Here is a 20661-nt window from a genome sequence, read left to right as displayed (position 1 = left end):
AGGGGGGATATGATCACCACGTACAAGATTATCAGAGAAATTGACAGGGTAGATAAAGACAGGCTATTAGCACAAGGGGCACACGCACTAGGGGACACGGTGGAAACTGAATGCCCATATGAGCCACAGAGATATTAGAAAGAATTTTTTTAGTGTCAGAGTGGTTGACAAATGGAATGCATTAGGCAGTGATGTGGTGGAGGCTGACTCCATACACAGTTTCAAGTGTAGATATGATAGAGCCCAATAGGCTCAGGAACCTGTACACCAGTTGATTGACGGTTGAGAGGCGGGACCAAAGAGCCAGAGCTCAACCCCCGCAAGCACAACTAGGTGAGTACACACACACACACACACACACACACACACACACACACACACACACACATTTTCTGGAATTCTATGATAAAATAACGAGGATAAGACAGGACAGAGATGGTTGGGCAGACTGCATATTTCTGGACTGCCAAAAAGCCTTTGATACAGTACCGCACATGAGACTGCTGTTCAAGCTCGAGAGGCAGGCGGGGGTGGGGGGAAAGGTCCTAGAATGGATAAGGAACTACCTAACAGGAAGGAGCCAAAGAGTTACGGTAAGGGGCGAGAAGTCGGACTGGCGAACAGTAACAAGTGGAGTACCACAAGGATCGGTGCTGGGACCAATTCTATTTCTTGTATATGTTAACGACATGTTTACAGGCGTAGAGTCCTACATGTCGATGTTTGCGGATGATGCAAAGTTGATGAGAAGAGTTGTGACAGATGAGGATTGCAGGATCCTCCAAGAGGACCTGAACAGATTGCAGGATCCTCCAAGAGGACCTGAACAGATTGCAGAGATGGTCAGAGAAATGGCTACTAGAATTCAACACGAGCAAATGTAAAGTTATGGAAATGGGACTAGGAGATAGGAGACCAAAGGGACAGTACACAATGAAGGGGAACAGCCTACCTGTAACGACGCGTGAAAGAGACCTGGGGGTGGACGTAACACCTAATCTATCTCCTGAGGCACATATTAATAGGATAACGACAGCAGCGTACTCTACACTGGCAAAAGTTAGAACATCATTCAGAAACCTAAGTAAGGAGGCATTTAGGGCGCTTTACACTGCCTACGTAAGGCCAGTCTTAGAGTATGCCGCCTCATCATGGAGTCCCCATCTGAAGAAGCATATAATGAAACTGGAAAAGGTTCAGAGGTTTGCAACGAGACTCGTCCCAGAGCTACGAGGGATGGGGTATGAAGAGCGCCTGAGGGAACTGTGCCTTACGACACTAGAAAGAAGAAGGGAGAGGGGGGACATGATAGGAACGTATAAGATACTCAGAGGAATTGACAGAGTGGACATAGACGAAATGTTCACACGGAATAGTAACAGAACGAGAGGACATGGATGGAAGCTTGAAACTCAGATGAGTCACAGAGATGTTAGGAAGTTTTCTTTTAGCGTGAGAGTAGTGGGGAAATGGAATGCACTTCAGGAACAGGTTGTGGAAGCAAATACTATTCATAATTTTAAAACCAGGTATGATAGGGAAATGGGACAGGAGTCATTGCTGTAAACAACCGATGCTCGAAAGGCGGGATCCAAGAGTCAATGCTCGATCCTGCAGACACAACTAGGTGAGTACAACTAGGTGAGTACACACACACACACACACACACACACACACACACACACACACACACACACACACACACACACACACACACACACACACACACACACACACACACACACAGCATGGCCCTAGCATGGAGCCCGTACCTTGTCAAGCACAAGACGAAGCTGGAAAAAGTCCAAAGGTATGATACTAGACTAGTCTCAGAACTAAGAGGCATGAGTTATGAGGAAAGGCTGCGGGAAATGCACCTTACGACACTGGAAGACAGAAGAGTAAGGGGGGACATGATCACAACCTACAAAATCCTCAGGGGAATCGACCGGGTAAACAAGGATGAACTATTGAACACTGGAGGGACGCGAACAAGGGGACACAGGTGGAAGCTGAGTACCCAAATGAGCCACAGAGACATTAGAAAGAACTTTTTCAGTGTTAGAGTAGTTAGTAAAAGGAATGCACTAGGAAGTGATGTGGTGGAGGCTGACTCCATACACAGTTTCAAATGTAGATATGATGGAGCCCAGTAGGCTCAGGAATCTGTACACCGGTTGATTGACGGTTGAGAGGCGGGACCAAAGAGCCAGAGCTCAACCACCGCAAGCACAATTAGGTGAGTACAATTAGGTGAGTACAATTAGGTGAGTACACACACACACTCATAACCTCACACCTTCCTCACACCCTTAACCCCCCATACACGCCCCCTCTCACTCATACCTTTCACTTACCTCATAACCCCTTCACATTCATACCTTCCTCACACCCTCAACCCCCATATACGCTTCAAATCACGCCCACACACACACCCCAAACTCAGCACCGCTGCCACCCATCCTGGACATACAGATACATGGAGATAAACTATTGGACGTGGTAACAAGAAATTTCCTTTGTCAACATGCCAAGAGACGCACAAGAATGAGGGCCGGCTAAACTTGACCTGTCCTCATATTCACTCTAAACGGGACAGACGTAAGAGAAGTTAAATTAGAAGCCCTGGTGAGAATGAGCGACCATGACAGTGCACTGACATTTGTGAAAGTAGGGATAACCTACATAAGAAAGGGGACCAAAAAACAAAGGGCTGGCATACCGAGGGGAAATTTCCAACGAGATGAGGAAATTATCAAGAGAAGTATCATGCGCAACAAAACGCAGAGTAAAGGCTGTACAAGGTATGGGTAACTACATCTACATCGCCTCATGGAAGGAATGATATGTATGCTCGGGATGGAGTTAATTTATTTCATAAATTTACAAGTTTATCCCAGTCCAACAGTAAAAGCAATATAGGAATCCTAGTTTCAGTCAGGCATGTATGGAAGCAAGGCAATTAAATTGAAGGCCGCGGATAAATTACAAGACTTGCTGTACGACATCTGAGAACCCCCACCTGTCTGTACTCACCTAATTGTGCTTGCGGGGGTTGAGCTTTGGTTCTTTGGTCCCGCCTCTCAACTGTCAATCAACCATGTACCAACCATGGTAGATGCGGAACCGGAAGTGGAGCAAAGAAAGACGTCGAGGGGGATTGAGCTACAGCTGCCGGAACCGCACAATGATCCTGCCTGATTCTTGAGGGGCCCAAGCCGTTTGGGGAGCAAGACGAGAAATGAGGTGGTCACCACGTTCCCACTAGAATGTGCATGACCTGCCAACGACATGGGAGACCTGTATCTTGGACCTACAGTCATGGGCATGATGGGTTAGCGAGGAAAGTCGTCAGGGCTTGGTATAATGAGGCAAAGGCGGCATTAGGACCAGCTGTTGGTCCTGTCGTAACAATCAACCTCATCTTGACGACCTGTAGCTGTTCACCAACAGAGCAAGACCTCGTTGGGTGTGAATGTACAACTGATTGGTCAGTTGTACCAATCAAAAATACCAATTGGTCAGTTTGCCCCATCTGACTGCAAGCAGCAATATGTTACAAGATGGATCTCATGCAACACCAACTGCCCGTGGGGGAGGAATTTCCAGTTGTTTTCTTGTGTGAAGACAATTTACAACATTTCTTTATTAATTTCGTTTTTATTCTTTTTGGTAGGATTAAGGGGTGACTGTGACTGTTGAAGAAAGAAATGGCCACAGTTTGTCCTCAGTTGAAAGGAAGTCTCTGCATAGTGATGTCATGTGGCAAAAGATGAAGACAATTCCCACTGAATTTGTATTAAAACAGTGACTTTTAATAGTATTTTTTTATAGGTTAAAAATATTATTTTATATTTGTTTAGAAAGGTGGAATGAAAATGTCCACGGTCGGGTTGTGGACACATTGAGCTGTTGAGTAGTAGAAAATATTGGCTTTAAAAATTTTAATTAGTGAATTTTGTTTATTGTTATAGATTATGGTGTTAGTTATGCCATGTGTAGATTTTGGTTCTATATGTGGTGGAGTGATATTCTGACTCTAAAAGTGCTCTGCAGTCTTTAAATAACCCATCACAATGTATGTCTGAAGTAGCTTGTAATATTATATGGAATGAAATTTTTGCCAATGATAATAACTATAGTATAAAATTTGTGTGGATCCCATCCCATGTTGGAGCTGGAAAACATGACTCTGTAGATCGATTGGCCAATGAGGCTTGCTGGAAAGAAAACACTGATTATGACTTTGGACTATCTAATGCAATTATTAGAAACATACAAATTAAAGATATTAATTCAGGTTTAGAAGAACTAAGAAATACCCAGAGACCTGAAAGCTGCCGTATTAATTATGACTTTGTACTGTAGCGAGTATAAGCTTACTCCCAGGACTATCTAATGCAATAATTAGAAACATACAAATTAAAGAAATTAATTCAGGGGGACAGTGAAGTGAGGGGCATAACGTACGTGGCCAATACACAGTGAGAGTTCCATGCCTTGTTTCCTTCCCCCGTTCTGGGAACAATTGGAATAAGGAATACAAGTGTTATGTTCCCTCGAATATCAGGCACCTGGTCTAATTTAACATCTGGTGTCCCAGCTCAATGACAATAAGGATTTATTAAGATCTAGTTTCTACAAGTACAGTATTAGAAACAGTTCTCTGATCCTTATAAATTCAGTGGTGGTGGCAATTAAGAGCATAAGTGTAAGTACAGGTACAAGTACTAGGAACATCTTTGTAAAAAAATGACAACACTCAGCCCCCTTGTTTAACTCCTTAAATATGCTAAACACAATCTCACTCCACACATTCTCTTGTGTCAACTACATTTACAAAACCCTGTTCTTAAATGCAAATCCTGCTCTGAAACTCTACCTGGACAGATGTAATAGGACCCATTATCACCACACCAGAAATAAATATATCTTTGATACCCCCAGAGTCAAACTTATTTTGTGTAAACACTCTATGTAAATAAAGGGACCTAGTCAATGGAACTCACTCCCTAATGAATTGAAAAGCTGTCCAACTTTTGCGTCATTCAAAAACAAAACTAAAAAGTACCTAATTTCATCTTCATAGTTTTCTCCCTTGTTGCTTTAAAATTGCACTGTATCTTGTGCTACGCAATCTCCCAATCTTTATGTACCCAATCCAAACAACTTTACCATTGAGATCATTGCTGTCTTCTTATATGTGCTATCAATTTGCTGTATGGTGCCTATTAATCTCTTTTTAAATTACCAATCAAGCTGTCAATGCAATCAATCAGAGCTTTAATATACCAATGTGCTTTAATATATCTACTAATCTCTCTCATTTCATTTTTTTCTTGCAATGTATCTGTTATCATTTTATTAATTCTGCTAGAATTTACGTACTTAAAATTATCTGTTAGATTAAGGACCTGCCCAAAATGCTACGCGTACTAGTGGCTTTACAAGATTGTAAATACCATGCTATGTATTCTCACAAACCCAATGTACCTTCTTGTATATAAATAAATAAATAAATAAATACAAAGAGGTGGATACACACAGGTATCATAACGGTGTAAGAAAAGGTTGTTAAAAATAGCTCCGAGATGGGATGTTACACTCCTCCCACTGTAATAGATGGTGGGAAATGGCTCTGGCTAGGTTGCATATTGCTCACATGCAGTTAACTCATGGGTACAGAATGGAATGCAGTGTTCCTTATTGTCCAAACTGCATCGTCCCACTTAGTTGAGCACCTCCTTCTAGGATGTCCACTTTCAGATGATTGTATGTCTTGCTTTCATATTGCACCTTCAGGTTCCTTCTCTCTCAAAAGAATCGTTGGTATATCTGATACCTTTGATGTCTGTCACCCGCTTTGTAAACTTTTGTTCTCGTAATGGTCTTACAATTAATATTTAGCACGTTTTGAATATCCTGTGACAGTGCTACATACTCTTCCCCAGGCTTTGCACATTCTTTTAAGAATTACTAACTTAATATCTTTAACAATTCAAATATGCTAGTTTACTTCTTGTTTAGTTTTAAGTATTGCCCTCATTAAACTTGCAAATAAATCTCCTGCATATTAGTGGCTTTATATAATATATATTCCTAACCTACTAATTCTTCACCCTCGTATTTGTGCTTTTATATAAAATTATTCTTATTCAGCACAACTATTATATCAACAATAATACCACGCAGGAGACTGCGTGGTATTATTGTTGAAGAAAAGAAAAGGGGATATTGATGAAGAAAAGGTCCTAGGGGTTATGACCAACCAGTAACTGAACGTTGGTCAAGTAGGATCTGGAGAAGAAAAGCAAAAAAGAGGGGAGTTTGAATTGTCAAATGAACCCTCGACTTCAAGGAAAAGAACATGGTTATCCAGCAGTATAAGTCTCTAGTGTGTCCATATCTGGAGTACAATATCAAAGCATGGAGACTTCACCTTCAAAAGGACGTAACTGTTTTGTAAAATGTTGAATAGTGAGAAAATTCATCTCAGAACTAAGTTAACTGTCATACCAATAAAGGGTGAGAGCCACAGGACTAACATCTCAAGATACTATATCCATTGTCGACAATTTTAACTTCATTTTTCTCTATGAACAGAATTTCCAATTTTGAGACTGTCAAAAATTCAGTTTCTGACAGATTCTCACCATTTTTACATGTTATGTGCAAAGTACTTAGTTCAACAAGAACACTTTAGTGTGATCTTGTCGTTTAGTCAAAGCCATAACTTAATTATAATTTTTTTGGGTCTAAATTTTTCACATATTTGGATGGCAACATTGAAAAAATGTTTTACAGTAATCTATACTCAAACAATATTTTGTTAAATTTTTCTACTTTTTTTAACTTTTTTTTCTGTTCATTCTATGATGTTGATCCATTAGGAAAAGTTGGAGCATTTACTATGACGATATTACTAAAAAAATATTGAGTACGATTGAGGAAATTTCGGTGCACCGTCACCGGGCCCCCTTTAAGACTTAAAATATTTAATACTGAATACATTGGAAGATATTAATATAGATTGCTTCTTTGAAAAATTCAAGTCCACTGTATAACACACAAGGGGCAACAACTTCAAGCTATAATGTATGTCAGGCAATAGTAGATGCACAACAAAATCGCAAGATTCGTCGTGTTCTTAGGAGCATAAGTACGTGATGAATCTGAGAAAATATGATAGCCAGTATCCCATTGTAAGATCACATTTTTTCAGCAAGAGATGCTATCCACCCGTAGGGTTATAAACCCATAGAATATAGGCTTCTCATTTAAACTGTATATACAGAACCAGTTCCAAAATTAAACTGGAAAATATCCTGAAAATAATGGGGCAACTTTTGCCAGGTCACTGACTTCCTGTCTCAGTGCAAGAAAGGGTAGTTTGTAGTTTGACAGTGCATATATAATAGCCATCATACCATCGTATAAGTATTTTTAGTATTCCACGTTGTGAGAAATAGCTGCAAATTCCACCTCTCTATGAAGCTTTCCAGATTAACCATCAAATTACACAAGGGGCATAACCTTATGTGTAATTTGCAGACATAAGGACACCCCCCTTATGCGGACATAAGGGGTGTCCTAGTCGCCATTGAGGACACACAAGTTGACCCAGCCAAATAAGCTAAGAAAGGGGTAGTTTAAACAAGCCTGGTCTGGGCCTATCATAGCAAGAACTACCGAGCCCTGCAGTCCTACTCAGGTACCCGGCTGCCTACCCCACAAGTTTGAGGAGAGGTGGTCAGAAGTAGGCATACGGGAATATCAAATCAAACTTTGATACTCTGCACCCCTACCCACCAGGAAGCCCAACAAGGAAAAGAATAAGCACATGTGTAAACACTTTCAGGAGTAATCAGAACAGTATACGTGGATCATCACTATGTTTGGTGGTAAGGTACCACCTTGCCTTACCAATGTTTGGTGGTAAGGTACCACCTTGCCTTACCAATGTTTGGTGGTAAGGCACCACCATTCCAGTAGTAGTGAGTCACCACTACTACAGGAATGGTAACCCACGAACTGACAGGAATGCCCACTTGATCCGATGTCTAATTAGGCAAGCTAACTAGACGAGCCATTTGATTCAGGTACTAAACCTCCAGTTTTACTCAACCCCCCTCCCCCACCAAAGCAGCATATTGCCCTCCAGGGGCCGCAGCTGCCAGGGAGGATCAGCTACAAGATGAGGGAACACAAGTGAATGTACAGGTCACCATGCACAGCTAACACACATTGGAAAACAATTCGCTTGTGCACCAACACACCAGGCTGGAGAAGGAAGCAGGTGTAACCCCCCCTTTCCTGTGGAAGGCGCATAAATCCCTTCACCTCATCGTGGAAAAACTTACTGACAGGGGTGCATCATTTAATAAATGACCGGTTCATAAACATAAATGTAATTAATAAGGGAAAATTAATGCACTTTTGTTTTATCCTTTATTACAAAATAAAAAAAGAGCACTTTGCATGTACTGTATTTTGAACATTTTATTTGTCCACAAAATATAAAATAATCTTCCATTTACTATTCAAAGTTTTTTATTTAAAAAATAAAAATAAAAACAAAAACAGTAATTACAATTAAATAAGAAAATCAAGGGAAAATTCTGGATTAATCAAATTAATTTAACATGTAAAAATAAGTGCTTTCTTTTATATTATTATGGTACCTCAGGTCCCAACCATGTATACACATTAGAAAATAAACTTAAATTGTAACAAAAATATTTTGTACAGAGACCTACTTTCAACAAAAGCAAATGCTGCCATGTTGAAAATAAATATTTACATGTGTCACACACATTCACTTTCATTTACAATAATCTCACCCAGATCACAGAATTATACTCACCACATTCAATTTATCTATATTTCTGTACATGTCTTTAATAAAAGTATCATACATTTTCTTTTATAAAACTTTCTAAAAAATTAATTAAGAATTTTTACCAAGAACCTCTCACACCCAACACAGTACAGCCCGAGGAAGCATAAAACAGTTCAACCATGAGTCTGATCATCTTCAACAAAGTCGTACGCTTCTTCTCTCGACACACATTCCACATGGGAAACTTTATTCCTAAACTTAACCCCATAGAACTTGTTGGCATGTTCCAGCAGCTCTGGTCTGAAGGTGGTAGTGATAAACTGAGCATCTTTACTCAACTCATGGATCATGTCAGCCACTGCCTTCCTGTGCTGAGCATCAAGAGCCTGGAACACACAATTCCACTATTCAAAATCTACTAAAAATTTAATGTGACATACATGTATGCATACTCATAAAAAGGGATGAATTATAGGAGATTCTAACTCTGGGCTCCCATCAATCCACAAATTTTCATGATAATGCAAGAGAATTGAAATGTAAATTTTCAGTAAAACATCAACATTATAAATTCTAATTGTGTTTAGGAACATGACTGCACATGGATCTCAAAAGGTACATCCCTATTTAAATTACAAAGGAAAACCCACTCACCTGATCAATTTCATCAAAGAGGTAGAATGGAGCTGGATCACATTTTTGAATAGCAAAAATAAGGGCAAGAGCAACAAGAGACTTTTGACCTCCTGATAGCTGATTCATTTCTCTCATTTCAGCATTTCTTCCAGTGAAAGATACTCTGATACCAACACCCGAGAAGTTGTCCACAGTACCCTGTTCTTCTTGCTGCAATATCAAAGATCAATTATAAGATAATACATAAAGCATTAATCTATTTCCAACAATGTATAATATTTTAAATATATCTCTATTATCAACTAATGATAATTGGGTTGGAAGTGGAAAAAGTAAGTGGCACTGAGCTACGCACCACCGTCAAAATGACAATACTTTGCCATATCACAAGGAACTACAGAAAACAGATTAGTTGCTATTTGAATACACTTCCTAATTCAGGTATAGTCATATTTATGGCTTAACCTAAACAGCTTCAGATCAATACAGTAAGGCTTTTATAATTAAACAAACATTGAGAAAAAATCCTAGTTGCGTGTTATTTCTTGTGTGTGTGTGTTTCGATTGCAGATAACTAAAGTAGATATTGATACAAAAATGAGGCAAACCAGATAGTACAAATGCCACAACATTTTAAATAAACCTTTTTTTTCTTTAATTTTCTGTTCCTTGACCCATCTTATTTTCAATGGCTTAAGTCTTGTCCATAATCTTTTGTTATATCTGAAAGAACCCTTAAAGCTTTGGATTTTGCCTTTCTGCTATACATAGTTTGTATTTCCTTCTTAACATTTTGTATATTTAAAAAACTACTGAATAAAAAAACAAAGTGTTAATGACAATCATTAACAACTCACCTCACTCTCCTCATCCCTATTAGATTTCATCACCAACTGAGCATGACCTTGAGGGGCTAGTTTCTTAAACACTTCACTGAAATATTTGGATACCTGCTTGAAAGTGAACTGGATAGCTTCATATTTACGGTGCTCAAGGACATTCATCAGTTCCTTAATCTTGTCATATCTGCAAGAGTATAATACAAAAAATCTAAGTATAATGCATTACTTACACATACATATATACTCTATATATATAATTAATTCATACTGTCGGGGGACAGGAAGCCAGCGTATTTTTTAAAAACATGCTAGGGTTACATTGGCCCCCCCCCCTCCCTCCAAGGTCGCACTACTGACCCTCCCCAAAATGCAGCCCTACAACAACCCGCCCTATATACCACTAAGTGAACAGAGGCATTAGGTGATAAATGCACCCAACCATTCAATTTAACCAGGATTTGAACCCAGAATTCTTGATTGAGAGTTGAGAATGAAACCGAGTGTGCTACTGGGATCGCAATTGCTTCATAATTGAGGGTCCCAGTAGACAATGCTTGACAATTTTTTTATACAAATTGTACAGAAATTTCATCACTGATACTTAAAATATTCAGCAAATAAAACTTACCCTCTATCTAACTCCTCTTTTCTCATCACAAGTTTTTCTTTTTGTTCAGAGAAAGAAATGAACTGATCGAGGGCTTTCTTGTTAACATGTGAATACTTTTTCAATTCCATGTTGGCACCTTCTAACTTCTTAAAAAGTTGCTTTGTTGCTAGATTCTGAAAGCAGAAAAATAAAAACGGTCAAGAGATAGTTTTTATTATAATACAGATATAAGTACACTCCATATTATACCACTGATACCAGCACAGTAGCACCATATTATACCAGTGATTATACCAGATGCCATATTATACAAACACACACAAATCTAGGTGAATACACACACACATCATTGATACAAGCACACAATACCATATTATAGTATTGATGCAAACATACACCACCAAATTATACCACTGATATAAACACATACACCACCGTATTATACCACTGATACAAGCACACAACAAGCACCATATTATACCACTGATACTAATACAAGCACACAACAAGCACCATATTATACCACTGATACTAATACAAGCACACAACAAGCACCATATCATACCACTGATACTAATACAAGCACACAACAAGCACCATATCATACCACTGATACTAATACAAGCACACAACAAGCACCATATTATACCACTGATACTAATACAAGCACACAACAAGCACCATATCATACCACTGATACTAATACAAGCACACAACAAGCACCATATTATACCACTGATACTAATACAAGCACACAACAAGCACCATATCATACCACTGATACTAATACAAGCACACAACAAGCACCATATCATACCACTGATACTAATACAAGCACACAACAAGCACCATATCATACCACTGATACTAATACAAGCACACAACAAGCACCATATTATACCACTGATACTAATACAAGCACACAACAAGCACCATATCATACCACTGATACAAGCACACAACAAGCACCATATTAGTGATACAGAAGTTTGCAGCTAGATTAGTACCAGACTGAAAGGCCTCTCAAGGCCAGGACAGGTTGAGAGAACTCGCTCTCACAACTTCAGAGAAGAAGAAACAGAAGAAACCAGAGCTGATTCAACTATACAAAAGATTTTGAACTTAGTCATATGTATGCATTACCTGCAGTAAAAAAATTTGCCTCCCTAACCCTTTTCACCACTGCCCATGGAATGGGTATGGGGAGAATATTAAATAAATGAGTGAATACAAGATTTTAAGGGAAATAGATAAAGTTGTCAAAGGAAACCTATTAAAAAAAAGAGGTAGGACAAAGGGACCTCAGCTGGACATGCAACCAAGTCGAAGACATGTAAAGAAATTATCATTCCCTGTACCTGGCAAGTGAAATATACTGAAGGCAGGAAGCCAATTCCATCCAAAAGTTAAAAAAAAAAATTATGATGAAAATAATAATGTTGAGAGAGGTAATTAGCAAATGTCACACACAAACAGTAGCGAGGCGGGCCATGAAGAGCTAGATCTCACTACCTAGATCTAAGATTACCTAGATTAGCTAGATCTAAGGGGAATACCATGGAAAACAGAACTTTGAGACAAGACTGTACAGGATATGATGGACTATGTCACCCAGAAGTGCCAGGAAGCTGCAGACAGGTTTATCCCGGTCCAAAAGGAGAAAAACGAAAAGCAACAGAAGAATCCATGGTTCAACCATGAATGTAAGGTAGCAAAGCAACTGAATGAAAGCACATGGAGAAACTACAGAAATAACAGAACACCAGAAAGCAGGGAGAGATATCAGAGAGCCAGAAATGAGCACCTAAGAGTGAGGAGGGAAGCAGAGACAGTCACATCAGGAGGAAAACAGCAGTGAAGGAATAAGTGATGAAACTGAGAAAAGGGGAGAACAGATACACAGAGAAAGACAAGGTGTGTGAAGAACTCAACAAGAGATTTCAGGAGGTCTTCACAAAAGAACAAGGAGAAGCCCTTGCACTAAATGAGGAGACACACCAAGCAACCTTGGAGGAATTTAATGTCACCAGTGATGAGGTCAAAAGGAATCTGTTGAAGTTGAATGTGACAAAAGGCTGTTGGGCCTGACAGAATCTCCCCATGGATACTAAAGGAAGGTGCAGAAGCACTAAGTGTGCCAATCTCCATGGTGCATAACAGGTCACTAGGAACAGGAGACCTACCGGAAAATTGGAAGACAGCTAACATAGTCTCAATATACAAAAAGGGCGACAGGCAAGAGGCACTGAACTACAGGCCAGTTTCCCTAACTTGTATACCATGCAAGGTGATGGAGAAGATCGTGAGGAAAAGGCTCGTAGAGCATCTGGAGGGAAATAGCTTTGTAACACACCACCAACATGGGTTCAGAGATGGTAAATTGTGCCTCACAGGTTTAATAGAATTCTATGACCAAACAACAAAAATTAGGCAAGAAAGAGATGGGTGGGCAGACTGCATTTTCTTGAACTGTCAGAAAGCCTTTGACACAGTACCTCATAAATGGCTGATAAAAAAGTTGGAGCAACAGGCAGGGGTAAATGGGAAGGTGTTACAGTGGATAGGGGAGTATTTAAGCAACAGGAAACAGGGAGTAACTGTGAAGGGGAGACATTAGAGTGGTGCGATGTCACCAGCGGAGTCCCACAGGGCTCAGTACTTGGACCCATCCCTGTTTCTAATATATGTAAACGATCTTCCGGAGGGTATAGACACAATCCTCTCAATGTTTGCTGATGATGCAAAAATTGTGAGAAGAATCAAGACAGATGAAGATAGAGAGACACTACAGGATGACCTGGACAAACCGGAGGAATGGTCTAGAAAATGGCTGCTAAAGTTCAACTCAGGAAAGTAAAAAGTAATGAAATTAGGCAAAGGGAGCAGAAGGCTGAACACAAGGTACGAACTGGGAGGTGAAATCCTGCAAGTCAAATAGAGAGAAAGATCTGGGAGTTGATCATGTATACCACTTGTCAGATGAATCCTGGAATATACAGCTCCAGCCTGGAGTCCATACCTAGTTAAACACAAACACAAGTTAGAGAAGATTTAGCGGTATGCCACCAGACTTGTCCCGGAACCGGGAGGTATGAGCTAAAAGAGGAAAGGCTAAAGGAGCTGAACCTCACGTCCCTGGAAAACAGAAGAGTAAGGGAAGACATGATAACCACCAACAAAATTCTCAGAACTGACAGGGTGGACAAAGACAAACTCTTCAGCACGGGTGGAACACGAACAGGGGGCCACAGGTGGAATCTGAGTACCCAGATGAGGCACCGAGACGTTAGAAATTTTTTTTTCAGTGTCAGAATAGTTAACAAATGGAATGCACTAGGGAAGTGATGTGGTGGAGGCTGACTCCATACACAGTTTCAAATATAGGTATGACAGAGCACAGTAGGTTCAGGAATCTGCACACTAGTTGATTAACAGTTGAGAGGCGGGACCAAAGAGATAAAGCTCAACCCCCACAAGCACAACTAGGTGAGTACACCAAACAAAAGAAGGCCTGCACTGTGAATACATGTTCTAAAGTATTTATAACATACAAAATGTATCAATTAATCAATGCAACATCAAAATTGTCAATAATCTTGCCTGATATTTATCAAAGGCTTCTGAGGGAAGAGATCCCAAATCTCGAATCTTTTTTGTGCATTCATCTATCTTCTGATGCAGAAGATTTTGCTTGGATGCCATTTTCTCCAAGTCCTTAGCATCTTCTTCCATTCTTTCCATTACTTCCTTCTCTTTGGATTTCACTTTTTCTAGTTCAGATTTTAAACTCTGCAATGAAAATAAGTACATACAAAATTTAAAGCTCAAATAATAAACAAATTTAATTTAATTTTAATTAAGAATTGAGAGAGCTTGTGTGTGTGCATATGAATACATGTGATTTAATTTAAATTGAGAAAGCATGTGTATGTATCTCCAATATACTAACAAAATAATAACAGCTATAATATTATATATTACAAATTAAAGCAATTACCTTTTCTTTCTTTTGATGCTCAGTGACCTTTTTCTCTACATCTTTGTACTGCACAGCCACTTCTTCAATACGGGCGTCAACTCTCTGGATCTCACTCTGGCTGTGTTCCAGTTGACGCTTCCTGTCCTCCACTGAAATTTCTTGCAATGCCTGCCAAAAAAATATTAACAATGAGTAGAAACAAAACTTACCTAAATACTAGATTATACTGTACAGTAACTTACAGCAAACAGATATGGCAGGTATAATAACCAAATGCATAACAAAGCGTCAAATCGAGAAAAACATAAATACTAGATTATACCGTACAGTAACTTGATTACAGCAAACCCATATGGCAGGTATAATAACCAAATGCATAACAAGGCGTCAGATCGAGAAAAACATATTTAAAAAACTTTCTTTAATTCTATGACAGGGGTCAGCAAACAAAAGAGTCGGATGTTCTAACATCTTTGATGAAGTGTCAACCCAAAACCATGCTTATATCAGATGAATTTTTTTTTTTGCTCATTGTGTTTTATCTTGCAACATTTGAGAGGTGATGACCAAAGCACACAGAAAAAATGGAGAAACGATGACATTTCAGTCCGTCCAGGACCATCATCAAGTCGTGTGGCAGAAGAGAGGAAGGTACAGGCAAATACATAATATAAGAGTGAGGTGAGAAGTAAGGAGCAGTTAAGAGAAAAAGGTAAGAATGGGATGAGGTAAGAATAAGAGAAAGGTGTAGGCTTAGTGCAGATCACATTTATCAAGAAGGTTGGGGCATTTAAGTATGTACTGTGGAAAGGAAGAGTCAACAGCAACAAACCCAAGACTAAGGTTTATTCATGTTGGGCCTGTTGTGTACCAAAGCCGATTTAACAAGATGGCGTCTGTGAAGTGTAGAGATGGGAAAGATTTTTTCTGAACACCAATTTATATGACGATTAGAGTCCCTAACATGACAGAAGAGAGCATTGTTTATGTCTGCTTAACACTTAACACTTCTTTTGTATTCCTTAAGTTGGGTTGAGATTCAAATGCATTTACAAGTTACAGTTGAATCCCAGGATGCAGTGCTTTTGGCCATGTTGTGGTGTAGTGGTCTAGACCATTGCCTGGGAGTACCCAGTGCATTGCTTTGAATCCTCAAGGCTTCTACTGAATTTCTAATTGAAATATCACTTTCATGTGATTTCTTTGTGCATACATATATATACATTACAATATATTGATGAAAATTAAATAATAAATGGCTCAAATCAAACTAATTTATATCATTACTAATATAAAATAAAATAAATATTATACACTAATATTAATTAATAGTGTGTGTTAGAAAAGTAGCCTAGTTTTCTACAAATAGTATCATGAATCAAGGAATTGTGCTCAAAGATATATTTGCAGAAACATGAAGTATCGATAAAACATGCAAATTTTCACATTATGTTTATTAGCGGATTCATTATGGTTTGTCGAGTTCTTATACTCATGTTTTTGGTGATAACTTCATTAGTAAGTGTGTGGCTGACACCACATTCATAACCTGGCTGATCCAGTAGTTGATTCTCGGTAAACCTCTTCCTATTTCTATAATTTTCCACAACCCAAAAAGTAACACACATCACACTACTGCTAACTGAACTTAACAGGAAAGGCTGGTCTCGGGGACAAGCTGCTACATGGAAGACTATTCAAATAACCAGCCATAGGTAAATAACAGACATTACATTCTGAACAAACACACACATGTACAAGTTATGTATTGTACCTGCATTAGCTCATCCTTTCTCCGATGAAGATTATTTGTAAGAAGGTTCTCCAACTTGTTCTTGTCTGCTTCTAATTTCATACGTCTGGTGAAAGCTTCCTTATTTTCTTGGGTCAGCCGTCTGATGTCATCATTCAGCTGATCAACCTCATGTTGGTCCTGACAGTGAAGAGAGAGTAACAAAGTCATACAATATAGCATATACAGTTGTTCACCAATGTCATATTAAGAATAAAAAATACTTTACAGATTTTAATATCATTTAGGCTTAATTTTAAATCGAAGTTAAATTAATAAATAGTTCCATGGCACATAGAAGACTGTACAAGTTGAGTGAGGGAAAACAAATTAAGAGAAGAGACCTTTATTCAGTTACAGTTTCTTTACCTCCTACTCATAAAGCACAAGTTACATCAACACACAAAAAATAATAAGGTTCCTGCTGTGCAGGAACACAGGAATAGTATGTGCATTGTGATAGGATCCTGGCATTTGCTACACGACTAACTTCCAAAATGTCCACATAGTTAATTGATATGCAAAACTTACCTGAACACTAAGTGTGGCCATGAGATCTTGGTGAAGCTCAGACTCCAAGCCCTCCTTGGTGGCCATCATGGCCTCCAAGTTGGCTTTCAGCTGAGTCAATGATCTTTCCTTAGGTTGCTTAGTGCGCTCCAGTCCTGACTGCTCCTCCTTCATCAATCTAATATCTGTTTTCACTTTCTCAAATAAGTTCCTGTAAAAGAAATGTTTTTTCTAATAGCTGCCACCTAAAAAATGTCATGGATACTGATACTGTATTCAAATTGTTGAAAAGATGAAAAAAGCAGGGCAGAAATTTATTAAGTTTTATCTCAACAATATAGCGATTCAATCTGCAGGGATAGATGTTCATGGTAATGACACGAAGTGTAAACTATGTGGTATGTTAAGGTCTCACACCCTTGCCCATTATATTCTTGATTGTCCGTTGATTAATGTATATAGAAACACTGAGATAAGGACTGTTCCTGAACAAATAGCCTGGATGTGTCACAACGGAAAGGTTGATGATATTCTTGAGAGATATAAGAATTTTGCACCAAGATTGTAATATTTTGTTGAATTATCTGCATGTCTCTTGCAAATTGTCTATACAGTATACTTAGGTCATAAAAGTATTTGTGTGTACGTCTGATACCATACTACTTGTGAAGGAGGAAATGTATATTTTTACCTCTCAAAATGTTTGGTAATATGTTTATTTGTGATGTGTGTCTATGTATATATTAACACGTTGTACTGAATGGGGTGAGAATAGCTTGAGCTACCTCATCCCTTTGTGTGTATTTTACCTCAATAAACTTATTTCAATTTCAATTTCAATCTGCAGTGCAATTCACTGTCTAATCTGGTACCACACGCATAAACAATGTTGATGTTGTATGGTATCTTTAAAAATGTGCCAATGTTTCATCTACCCAGTATCTTAAGTGGCAAAAAATTGCATGGGTAGTTTAGCAAATAATGTACCCACATATTTCAGAGGTATCTAAATAGTACATGTACTCCAGATCACTATACTTTATTTAAAAAAAAGGTAACATGCCAGTACAGTGGCGCCTTGATTAACAAACTTAATCTGTTCCGGCACCAAGCTCGTCTTGCGAAACAACAACAACTCTTGTCGTTGGAGAACCAGCGGGAACGCTAGGAAGCACTATGTGCTTTGTTCGTTAAATGACACAAATTTTCTGCGAGTGGCTCGCTCATTACTCGCTATGCTCGTAACTGGAGTCACTCGTCACTCGAAGTTCCACTGTATACATATGCAGTATATGTATGTATATATATATATATATATATATATTAGTATATTTTGGTAGTAGTTTTTCTTGTAAACATATGTTGTTAAATATGACCGAAAGGGTAAGATTAATAATTCTAACACAAATCTTCTTAATATTTCTTACGTTCTTCAGTGCCGAGGGTAATTGATAAATTAACTCTCCAAAATTCATTCTTTATTTCTGGTCTGATGCTCGTCTCCTTTCTAGTGAGTACATTTGAAGGGCTTTGAGACGATCCTAAAAATTTAGGGAATGAACCAACAGAGAAGCAGCAAGAGGAATTATGGGCCAATAAGCCTTCTGCAGTTACTTCTATTCATATGTTCTTTATACCTATTGATTTGTGTTCTGTCATAGCTTTGTCACCTCACCCAAAACGAGTATAAGTATGAATGTATTTTATGTGTAAACTAAGTCTTTGAAAATATAATAAGCATCACAAAATGCGTTCAAGTGTCAGACCAGAAATAAAGAATGAATTTTGGAGAGTTAATTACCTCGGCAGTGAAGAAGAACGTAAGAAATATTGAGAAGATCTGTGTTAGCATTATTATAATCTTACCCTTTCGGTCATATTCAACAACATTCATTATTTATTTTTTATATATATATATCGCTTTCCCAAAATGGGAAGCGAAAGTGTTAAAATGTAACAAAATCTAAGCTTTCTTGTGCCGAGGAAAGAAAGAATTGGCAAAACATTACAAGTCCAACTAATAATGCTGGGCAGTCCCTTCAAGTGCCAGTTATCAAAATGTAGCACAAAGGAAAAGCTTGTCATACCTATATACAGTAGATATCTTTACAGATAAAGACTTACTTGGCTTTGCTGTTCTTAATTTCTGTTTTCTGCATCTCAGAAACAATCTTATTTATTTCTTGTTCTGTGTTTCTCAAAGTTTCTTGTAAAGTTCTTAGCTCTGTTTCAGCTGATGTAATCTGATCCCGTAATTCTGATCTCGTCTTTTGGATTTCAAGACGGGATCGTGAAGTGTTGAAGTATCCACCAGTTAGTGATCCCTTACTTGACACCTATTATAAAAAGTATTATAAAGATTATAAAATTGTTAGTCATGTTGAATGATGATGATAATCAGAATTTTATTAAACAAAATATCAATAAAAAAAAGTATCAAATGAAATAATATGGTCTTTCCAGAGCAACCTCAGTACCCCTTCTAGTAACGGTATAGATTGTAGTACTTTAGTAGCACCTTCATCTTGAGATGATTTCGTTTTTCTTTAAGTGTCCCCGCGGCCCGGTCCTCGACCAGGCCTCCACCCCCAGGAAGCAGCCCGTGACAGCTGACTAACACCCAGGTACCTATTTTACTGCTAGGTAACAGGGGCATAGGGTGAAAGAAACTCTGCCCATTGTTTCTCGCCGGCGCCCAGGATCAAACCCAGGACCACAGGATCACAAGTCCAGTGTGCTGTCCACTCGGCCGACCTTTAGTGCATTAGCTCCACAAAAGAAGCAGGCCTCAGGATGTGCACAGGTCTACTAAATACCTGACCAAAATCTGGTGTGCTCATAGAGGCAAGCAAAGCATGATGAAATAAAGTATGCATCTTGATGAAATAAAGTATGCATCTTGATAAAAAAAAAAAAAAAAAAAATTGAAATGATGGAAACAAGGGAAGCTTTATAAACAGGAGTGAGGGGCAAGTTGAGGTGAGATTGGAATCCCAGGAAAGGATGAACTCAGTGATTCGAAAGGCACCCAAGAGCCATACAGGCCAAATTAAGTAGCCCTGTAAAAACGACTAGTGTAAAAATTTGGCATGCAGCAAATGCAGATGGGATTACAAATAAATGGGTAGAGCTGCAAGAAAAGGAGGCAGAATTACATCCCCATATCTTTGCAGTTGAGGAACTGTGAGGATATCAAGTAGTAAGAAAAGAAATCAAGTCTGAAGATAGTGGTGTCATTTACAATCCTCCATCATCTACAGAAAGGTCAAGGGAGGACTATGATAAATGCAATGGTACATGTCTGAAGATGATAAAAAAAAAAAAAATGGCAGCTGCAATGGCAAGGAGAGCCAGAGGAAAGATACTAACACTTTGAGGGATTTTAACCACAGGGGAAATAGACCGGTCGACAAAGGATCTGCACGGGAGAGATGAACCATAAGAAGCAAGATT

General features: G+C 38.7%; 1 protein-coding gene across 3 annotated transcripts in view; it reads right to left on the bottom strand.

Moving 5' to 3' along the window:
• Positions 1-8434: 8434 nt before the first annotated feature.
• SMC3 (structural maintenance of chromosomes 3) overlaps positions 8435-20661 on the bottom strand; it is a 58534-nt gene continuing 46307 nt past the window's right edge. For all 3 annotated transcript variants that reach the window (XM_045741951.2, XM_069338787.1, XM_045741950.2), the window contains exons 17-25: positions 19333-19544; positions 17230-17419; positions 16681-16839; positions 14925-15074; positions 14528-14716; positions 10946-11100; positions 10333-10501; positions 9494-9685; positions 8435-9225 (exon numbers count right to left, since the gene is read on the bottom strand). In XM_045741951.2, coding sequence (XP_045597907.1) covers positions 9013-9225; positions 9494-9685; positions 10333-10501; positions 10946-11100; positions 14528-14716; positions 14925-15074; positions 16681-16839; positions 17230-17419; positions 19333-19544 — 1629 coding nt within the window. In that variant the 3' untranslated portion in view covers positions 8435-9012. The remainder of the gene's footprint in view (positions 9226-9493; positions 9686-10332; positions 10502-10945; positions 11101-14527; positions 14717-14924; positions 15075-16680; positions 16840-17229; positions 17420-19332; positions 19545-20661) is intronic.

The sequence above is a fragment of the Procambarus clarkii genome, chromosome 40 (assembly GCF_040958095.1).
Source record: "Procambarus clarkii isolate CNS0578487 chromosome 40, FALCON_Pclarkii_2.0, whole genome shotgun sequence".
NCBI lineage: Eukaryota > Metazoa > Arthropoda > Malacostraca > Decapoda > Cambaridae > Procambarus > Procambarus clarkii.
This window is presented reverse-complemented; position numbering and strand designations above follow the sequence as displayed.